This window comes from Balaenoptera ricei, chromosome 4 (assembly GCF_028023285.1).
Source record: "Balaenoptera ricei isolate mBalRic1 chromosome 4, mBalRic1.hap2, whole genome shotgun sequence".
NCBI classification, from domain to species: domain Eukaryota; kingdom Metazoa; phylum Chordata; class Mammalia; order Artiodactyla; family Balaenopteridae; genus Balaenoptera; species Balaenoptera ricei.
The window spans coordinates 8,811,206-8,820,904 of record NC_082642.1 but is presented as its reverse complement, the minus strand read 5'-3'; the positions used below and the strand labels follow the sequence as shown (position 1 = coordinate 8,820,904).

Here is a 9,699-nt window from a genome sequence, read left to right as displayed (position 1 = left end):
ATCCTTGATGATCCTCTTAAAATAAAGGTCTAAAAGTAAAAATATTGGGTTAAAAAGGATGGGCAGACTTTCTAGATTGTCTCTTTTCTGAAAAATTGCACCAAATCCCATACCCGTTCATACTAGGGTAAGTGTCAGAGGAAACGTAATCAAAGAGATCTCACACACATAAAAAAAGAGATTGTAGTGAAGGTACCATTCCATCAATTTGCTTAGATTTCAATTCAAGAGATTTCCTTTATGCAGGTGGTTATTTGCAAATCTGGTAACTATGGTAAAATGATCCTCAGAAGGAACTATCTAACCTTGAGGCCATGTGTGCTATTCAGGTGATTCAGTTTCTACAGAAATTGTTGTTTTTATGTTGCCAGGTGATAATAAGCTGTTTTGGTACAATCCCTGAGGGAATTTCCAGCTGAATTGAGGGGTTTAGAATATTACAGACCCAGAGTGTGAGCTATGAATAGAAATAAACTAGGGTAGATGGGAACTTTTGTAAGCTATTTCCTCTGGACAATGGCAATGTCTACGTGAAAGGATTTACAAACTAGAGGAAACTCTGAGTCACTCAAATTTGGGCTCTGATGGGGATGACTGAGGTCACAGGGGTCTCTTTGGTGGGTGGAGAGTCTGAGTTCCAGTGTTAGAGGAGACAAGACTCCAGCACCTGGGCAGGGGCAGCAGAGGAGGTGGAAGGGGCCAAGGAAAGAAGTGGGTTTTCATGTTAGACTGACCTGGATTTAAGCATAGTTTTTTCACTTGCTAAAGATGTGGCCTTGGGTAGACTACTTAACCTTTCTGGTCTTAGACTCTGTACAATGGAGACAAGTATCCCCTACTAGGGCTGTTGAGAGATTTCAGTAAAATAATGTGTGTAGAAACGAAGTACAGTAATTGACACAGAACTCAATAGTTGAGTTGCTATTATTACTATCATGGTTAATAATCATTATTTCCATTTCCTTTGAGGATAGATTTAGGAGGGAAAAGTGCTTATGACTGATCATTATGCCTCTTTTTTGGATGCAGGGTTCTTAACCTGGTGTCTAAGAACTCCTAAGAGGCCCATGGATAGATATCTGTGGTGGGAGGAGGTGTTAAACTTGGATGGGAAAAAAAATTTGTCCCTGTTTTTATTAACATCTAATGAAAACTTAGTATTTCCTTTATTGTGACTGCATGCAAGAAATTACAGCAGTATGATCAACACTGATTGTCCTTTGAACAACAATACCAAATTACACATCTTTTCAATATCACATTAAAATTGTTGCAATGTATCTCAAAATATCATTCAATGGGAATCATATTTCAAAAGTACAGTAGTTTTTAGACTCCCCCCTCCTTAGCCCACTGCTAGATCACACGTGATCATTGTTTTCCAGTCTACAGATGTTGGTGTGATGGAGCTGCCTATCAAGACAACTATCTTATAATTTTAAAAAATATTTTGATAAAATAGTCAGATATCTGGGTTTACTTTGTCATCCTCTGCCTTTGTTTTATGCATTTTAAACAGTATTCTTCAAAGGAGTCCATAAGCTTCACCAGACTGCCAGAAAGACAGAGGCACAAGAAAGATTAGAACCCTTCTGGCAGGAGGCCTGGCTCTCAGGAGGAGTTCTGCTGTCTAACAGCCAGTGAAGCTTCTTTATTCACTAGCTTGTCTGTTGCATAGGCCAATAAACACCAAAAGCTGACAATTTCTGAAGACAATTCCCAATAGGTCAGGGGATCCTGTCACTGGAGAGAGCCTAACGATATAACAAATGTAAGATCTAGGGGGAAAATGTCTGTTACATTCCTCAGGAGCTGGATGTCTGGAGCACCCAGTGGAAAGGAAGGTTGCCTAACTAGGATGACGGCCCAAACGCAAGGATAGCAGAGGAAGGTGGAAGAGGAGGGAGAAGATGAAGAAGAGAAAGTGGGATAAAGAAACCAGAAGACACAAAGCCCCTAGCAATGGAGACCATACAACCTGCAGACTGGAAAAAAAAAAAAAAATAGGAAGAAAAAAGGAGGAACTTGAAACAAAGGATGATGAAACTAAACAACAAAACGGTAGTGAATACTTTATTTGTTGTATTTAAACAAGCAAATTTGGGGGGGTGGTATTTCCGCATGGTCCTCCCGCCCTTCCTCCCCCATGTTCCCATGATGATGATCAACTGCTTTATTCCGTTCCCCATCTTTCTTCTTATCCAATTATCCAGGTCTTTCTCTTTTTAAATCTGTGATCCTCAGTCTTGTCTTTGAAGGACGAAAAGCTTTCCATGTGTTAGGAAAATTCAGGATCTGGTAGTCCTTGCGACAACTCGCTGCATGTGTATTTTGACTCATTCATGTGACTTCGCGCATTCTCAACCTGTCCTCCCGCGCCAGGGAAGTATCTGTCTCTTTTATAACACGACTCAATTCAAAAGGCCCCTTGTTAGAGATTTGTAGGCATGCAAATGGGAAACACCATATAAACAGTGAAAAAATACATCTTTTCAGATTGTTGGATTTTCTCCTTAATGGTCTTAAAAAAAGCAACTAGAAACCTTTCATTTCATAAACACGTGCACATATAAATATTTACAGTCGTAATCAGAATGTGATATTTATCCTTGTAATGTTTCTCAAAAACATGACCTCAGCCAGAGTTTATCTCAGGTAGGCTGAGAACTGTCACTCAGTTTGTAAATTACCTCCAGAGTGTGGTTTATTTTCTCATTCCGAAAAAAAAAAGAATTTCTCTGCTAAGTTCAAACACTGACATCCCGTGAAGATGCCAGTCTTTATACACACTTATAAAAGTAGAACATGTGCTGTATGATACACTAGTACAAAGTTTTACAAATTATTACAAGTAAATTATATAAATTACAGTGACATTGAGGAAGATTGTAGTTTTATCTTGGGGTGGTTCTTCTAGCAATCATATTGCTGTAAAGAAAATGAAATAAGCATCAGGTTCTGATCAGGTGAAACAACGATGACATTCCAGTGCTTTAAATTCCTGTTTTAAGCAAACATAAAGCAGACTGATCTCAGCTTCAGCAGAGGTTGGGTCAACAACACTGAGAGCTTTGACAATGCTCACAAAATGTTTCCTAAACAAACCAGACTGTTGTCCTTCCCCAGTAAAAGCTGCAGAGAGAGGCCATAGAAACTGCAGTTTACGATGCTTGGTTGGCTTTGAATATGCTTGGGGTGGGTTTTTCACCTCAGGGATTTAAGAGATAATGCCTTGGGAGTTTCACACTGATGGGGGCTCAAGGCAGGCAACTTTTGAATTAAATACTACAGAGTTACAGATTTGACTCATCTACATTAAAAACCTTGTTCTTTGAAACTGTCTTTTGTCTTACAAACAAACGTAACAGATCTGACCCACAGTGTCTGGGAAGAAGCCTCTCTACAGTGACTCAGATGGGAAACCCAGTGGGACTCTTGGCTCCCCCCACTCAGAGGAGAGTGACTTTGTGCCGAACCACTGCAGCAGTTTTGGTCGTTGACACTTATGCCTGTCCCCCAAATGCACCGGCGCTGAAGTCCAGTGGGTTCTCACCTAATTTAAACTCTGCCTTGTAGGAAATTCAAGGCTAAAAATAGGTAATTTTATAGTAATCCCAAGAGGATTCTTTGCCTCCCCCAACCATATTGCCTGGAAACGACTCCAAATTGAAGGCTTTCCACTCTGCTGTTTTCTTGGAAATTTGGCAGGCTCCCAAGGCAATTATTAGTCTTGCTTTATTTGCCTGATAAGGAAATCTAGAATTTTATTTTAACTTCCCCTCCAAAATCGTAGAAAGTTTCCATCTATGTTCAGCAAAGTTTTTCACGGTAGCAATGGGCTTTTCGTTTTCATTAGGTTTTGTCTTATTTTCAAAGAAATTTAGGAGACCTTGAACCAGAGAAGTGAATGGTTAGGAAAATACAAATTAAGTAAGTTTTTGTTTATCTAATCCTGCTTTACAGAATAAGACATTAAAAAAAAGAAAGAAAGAAAGAAAGAAAAATTGGACCAAAGCTGGACTTCCATCAATTCAGTAATATATGTTTTTTAGGAAAATACAGAAACAAAAACTTTCCTTACTAACAAATGCGTATTTCTCCTCAAAATCATATCCCCAGGAAACAAGTGCTTCCTGGTTTTCTTTCACAGTGAAAGGCTTTTAATGAGCTGCTATTCAAAGGCCACTAGTGATTCTCTAGGCTTAGCTGTTTGGGCATTATTGTGACTCCTTATTAGGAAGCAACTGTAGAAAACTCAACAGAACAGCAAGTGCTGCATACAGGTTAAGAGCAGAAGCTGTGGCATAAAATGACCCAGGGTTTGAAGCCTGTTACTTCCTTACTAGGTGATCTTAGAAATGTTACTCAATCTCTGTATCATAGGCTTTTCTGGAATAGGGGTTTAGCACAATGCTTAGGGCAATGGATGATCCCTGTTACTTGTGTATACTAGTTGGGAATGTGAGAGCAAACAATGAAAGGACATTTCTTTTGTGTCTCTGCAACCAGAGCAGGGGCAGTGTGTTAGATCCTGAAGGGGCACTCTGTCTATGGGTGACATTGTTTTATATACACAGGGCCAGCTACAGAAAACCAAGATAACCCAGTGACTGTGACACTCAAGGAAGCTTGCTATTGAGAGCAAAACTAAATGCTGTAAATGTTATGCCACAAAAAATGGAATAAACACCGGTAGGTGGAGCAGGGTTTGATTTTGGCTTTTTTCTCTAGGATGAAAACAATGGTGCATTTTTACACAGGTTCTTACCTGTTGGCGAGAGCAGCAATAACCACAGATGCCTCCAAGCACCCCGTTTATTATTTGAAAGAGACACAAGATGAATTCAATGCCACCAAGTGCCAAGAGGATAGAAAACAGAGAGACATTCCATTCCACTGCATGCTTGGGTTCAATGCACTGGGACCACGTGGAGCTATCCAGAAGGTAACTGTGGATAAAAAGAGAACATTCTGACATATGGCCACACCCAGTGGGATGTCTCATGAGCATACTTTTTGTGTGGTGTTTTTTTCATTCATCAATAGATTTATTCAATGCCCTATATCAGATTCTTCCAATCCAAGTCATTCCACAAAATGAGGAATTTAGCCCAGATCTTGTTGTTGTGTAATAAACAAAAAATTCAACAAAGATCATGGAACACTCGGTGTGGGTTAGACATCGAGACAGAGCTGGGGATATAATGGCCTGGGTTCTGTCCTGGAAAAGCATCACTTAAGAGAAGAAACAATAGCTAATCTCAGTGTAACCAGTACACTGATCAGGTAAACGAAGGGTAAAAGGGCCATAGAGGAAGGACACCTAACTTAGGCCAGGGAGAAGAGCTGCTTATGCATCTAGCCCACAAGTCTGAGCTCCATGAAGGTAGGACCAGACCTATTCATCATTGTATATCCAATTCCCAAGCCAGTATCTGGCACATAGTAAGTACTCAACACATTGGAAAAGTCATCAAATGATGAATAACAATTCGAAGTCACTGTAAAATGTTAGCAAACCATACTGGGGTCATTATCTGAATATATATATTCTTCATGAAATAGGATTCAATCACGTGGGGAAATCTAAGATTGACTTAATTCCACTAAGAGATCTGGTATAATTCTTTCCTTATCACTTCTTCCTACCACAACAGAACAAAAGGGCTGCAAATTAAGAGACCTCGCTTTGGAATGGTTCATTGAGCCAATCAGAAATTCAATTTGTTGATGACATATACAAAAAAATTCTGTTCTTCTGGCCCCGTCTTTCTGCATATAAAGTGGAACAAAAATCCATAATTTCAGAACACAATATAAAAAAATTCTTTGGCTCCACTTGGCTACTGAGCAACTAATCACTGGCTTGTTATTCCCCATATTGAAATCTCTGGACAAGTTGAAATTAGGAATAACACAGAAGTAGGCGGTTTCTTGCAGAAGCTGGGGTGGATCACGAGAGGGGCTATAAAATAATCAGCTATAAAAAAGTTTAATGATACTCTCACCTCTCCTTGGATTAATCATAATGTTTTTTAGAGGTGGGTTTGTGCAGTAGATCATATGTTTTTGTATACATGTGCAACCAATTTGTACTGGTACATTCAGTATGTTCAGAACAAAGCATGAGAAGTATGAGCTGAAAATTCATGATCAATAACAATTTCGAACACCAAAATTTCAAACTCCTGTGAGTACTGATTTTCCTTCAGAAGCTACCATTGGGCTGTACCTGTTGAAAGCTAGTAGATAATATTAACAGCTAAGAATGGCAGTGCTCATGCTGTGTCAGCTTCTGTGACAAGTATTTTATACACAGTATCTTACTAATCCTCCAGACAACTGCAATTGGCTTTATTTTACAGATGAAATAACTGAGGTTCAGAGAGCTCAGTTCACCTTTTCCTGGTTACTGAGACAGTAAATGCAGAGCTGAGATTGAACCCAGGTCTATCTAATTCCATATTCATGATCTGATGACTTCATTATATGCTACAAAATTCATGGGAGAAAAACATTCTTGAAAATATAAGGGCAATTCAGATTCATTATTCTTATTATTTTCACTCGTGAATCTCATTACTAAACCTTTCAAAATTCAAAACAGAATGTCATTCATTTATCATTATGTACATCAGTTTCTATCAGCTATTTCTGTTCTTTTCTCAATAATGGATAAGAGATAAGTATCAACATAAAACAATGGAGCCACTTAAATTTTCCTGATGTTAAAGTCATGAATAAGATCTGTCTTATACAGCCTGATCACTTTAAATAAAGGATGTGTTATACACAGTTATTATGTTATATGTGAGTGTGTGTGTGTGTGTCTTGGGGGGGGTGGTATGATTGACCCTGGGCTTTGGTTAAATTCATATGGTTTTCATCCATATTATGTAAGGATTCCATAATATTTTCTTAGAAAATAGTAAAATTAGCCAATTGCTCTGGCATAGTATACACACTGTATAAGCACAAACTTGACAGCTAGGCTGCCTGGGTTCAAACCATGACTGCCATGTCTTAGCAATGTGACTTTGGATACGTTACTTCATCTCTCTGTGCCTCCATTTCCTCATCTGTAAAATGGAAGCAATAGTGGAAGTCACCTCATACCGTTATCACAAGGACTGAGTCAGTGAATCCATTAAAAAGCTTCTCTGGGTCAGAGACTGGGCATTCATCCTCGGATACCCCTTGCCTAAATTGTGCCTGAGTTCGTGAGAATAAACCTGGTTGAGACGATGGATGAATGAATGGTTGATGCCTTTTTAGTTTGATGGGTTTACCACTATACACACGTGGTGGATAAGAATGTGCGACCTGATGGGGGTCAATCACTTACCCTCCCTCCGTGTTGGCAAAGGTGTAGTTCCATTGGCCACTGGCATCAAGACATCTTGGTCCTTCCGCTAAGCCCAGTGCTGCCACAATGACGCAGTAGCCAGATCCTGCAATTCCGATGAGAGCGGCCAGTACAGAAGAAAACATCTAGGGGAAGGAGAATCACCAGAAGTGAGGCACAGAGCGTCGCAGCTACCTCTTAGGGACCACTTCCCCACCGGCGCAGGAAAACCTACCGCGCATCTTTTGCCGCAGTTTTCGTGGCCGCCGAAGCCGCAGCAGTCGTCCTGTTCCAGCCCCATGAAGATGGATGCTGGCAGGAGCATCTGTTTAGAAAACACGCAAATTAAAGTCATTGTCTTTCCCCAGGTCCATAGGGTCAGTCAGGCGCAGCATCTTTTGGTAAAATATTTTTCTTTCTGACACTGTTGAAATGTCTTTGGGTTAGGTTGACAAAATATCTCAAAGAATGTAAACTCTGAGGAGAAAAAAAACCCTCTAAAGTGTAATATCCCTTTGTTTTCATGTAATGTATCACATTAGGTAGGGTCAGGGTGTAGCATGGGAGGGGTAAAATAATTACTTATAAATGTGTTAATCCATAAGAGTTCATAACATAGTTCCAGAGGCAAACTCTGTCCGGAAACTATCAAGCCCTGTCTTTTAAGTCTGTTTGTTTGTTTGTTTTCCCTTGAAAAGCATAGAAGGTAACAACAAATCTTCAACAGAATAACTGAAACTTTTTTATAAACAAGAGAGATGAAAGCTCTGTATAATAGAGGTGAAGTGCTTCTTTGAAGACACAATTGCATATGGTTGTAGCTTCACAATAAAGCTCTTAAAAGAACATAAGTTTGAAACACTTTGAGTTCAAGATCAAAAGAAGTTTAAACAAGCAAGGTGTTGTCTTAAAGACAAATGATTATGAAATTAACTGTACCTCAAAAAATAAAACAAAACAAAACAAAAACAGACCTGAGAACTAGTGGGGAAAGAAAAGACAAATGATTATGTTAACATGATGGTAATGCTTAAATTCAAAGCAGATTTGCCATACCATAGTTAGTGTATTAAGTCTAAGTATCCTTTACTTGACTAAGAAAAATATTCTGTATGGTATTAGCAATTCCATAAAACTTCTCTTCAAAATTCTCAATCCCAGCATTTCAAAGTGGCAAACTCAAGTTTTTCCACATTATTTCCATGCGGTAGTTGAAGCTAATACTTTCAGCTCCCAGGTTGGCAGGCAAATTCCTCTCACTTTACTTCAAAACAAACTTTGGAACATACAACACATTCCACTATTACCTTCAGACACTGATTTGTTGCTAACTGAAGGATTTTTCCTAAACTCCACACCCCAGGCTTACATAAAGGAGAAAATTTATAGTCCTTTCCCAATAGCAATGCACTCACAATTCAATATTTTTCTCTGTCACTGATGCCTGAGAATAAACAGCAGAGAATTTGGATCCAAAACTCTGTTGATTTAGACAGAGAACCAGTGGACTTCTCCCAGCTCCCCAGAGCAAAGGTTAAATGACTACCTGCTCCAGGACTAGAAACTACAGTTTTTCAAATCGGATTTAAGAGCTAGTATCTGTTTCTAGCTGTAAAGTAAGAGAGTTTAGCAAAAAAGTATTTCACTTTTCGTTGAAAGGGGATTTTGTAAAACAACATCTAATCAAATCAATACACTATACCTATCTCAACTTTCGTATAATCTGCTTTCAAAAGAAGAATGAACAAAAATCCTGGATTTGGAAACATACCTCATAGAAAACTTTCTATGAAAACATCTCGTCTAACGAGAAAGAATTTTTTAAGGCTGGAATGATTCTGAATGACTTACCAGCAAACCTCCTCCTATGATGCCAGAGAAGAACCACACAAAGTGGCTAAGATGGTCTTCAGAAGCGTACTTTGTTTCCCCATTGGGAAAGTACAGCAAAATATTAGCTACAATGCAGAGGATGGCGAGCCACACCAGAGAATGTCCGATGCATCGCGCACATTTCCCGTAGCACATAGTGGCGGAGTTTATTTTCTCCCCCTTCACTCTGCGGCTTGGCTCGGTGATGGCCCAAATCAGATGAGAGCGTGCCCGTCTGCGGAGAAAGCAAAAGCCATTCTCAGCCCATTCCTGCAACCTCTTAAATACTCTGAGTTCTAAGTCACCGGGTGGATGAGGTACTTGGCTTTCATTGGTCCTGACTGCAGGCTCCGGTTGGGGTGGCGGGGGAGGTGGGGGAATGTCCCGCCCTTCAAATGAAATCCTTGGGATAAGCGAAACCAGGGGCAGGACGTGAGAAACAGCCTCAGTCATAGGCAAGAGAGAAGATGATTAATCCTCCA

The 9,699-nt window shown here is 39.6% G+C and overlaps 1 protein-coding gene across 2 annotated transcripts; it reads right to left on the bottom strand.

Moving 5' to 3' along the window:
- Positions 1 to 2,057: 2,057 nt before the first annotated feature.
- Positions 2,058 to 9,494, bottom strand: TM4SF1 (transmembrane 4 L six family member 1). 2 transcript variants are annotated; one of them, XM_059920127.1, is made up of 5 exons: positions 9,197 to 9,490; positions 7,581 to 7,670; positions 7,346 to 7,491; positions 4,769 to 4,949; positions 2,058 to 2,928 (listed from the first exon to the last, which is right to left on the bottom strand). In XM_059920127.1, exons 1-5 carry the CDS (start codon positions 9,371 to 9,373, stop codon positions 2,914 to 2,916), a joined length of 609 nt encoding a protein of 202 aa, XP_059776110.1. In that variant the 5' UTR covers positions 9,374 to 9,490; the 3' UTR covers positions 2,058 to 2,913. The 2 variants fall into 2 exon arrangements, with proteins under 2 accessions (XP_059776110.1, XP_059776111.1); XM_059920128.1 differs by lacking the exon at positions 7,581 to 7,670 and having other exon boundaries at positions 9,197 to 9,494.
- Between the last annotated feature and the right edge of the window lie 205 nt (positions 9,495 to 9,699).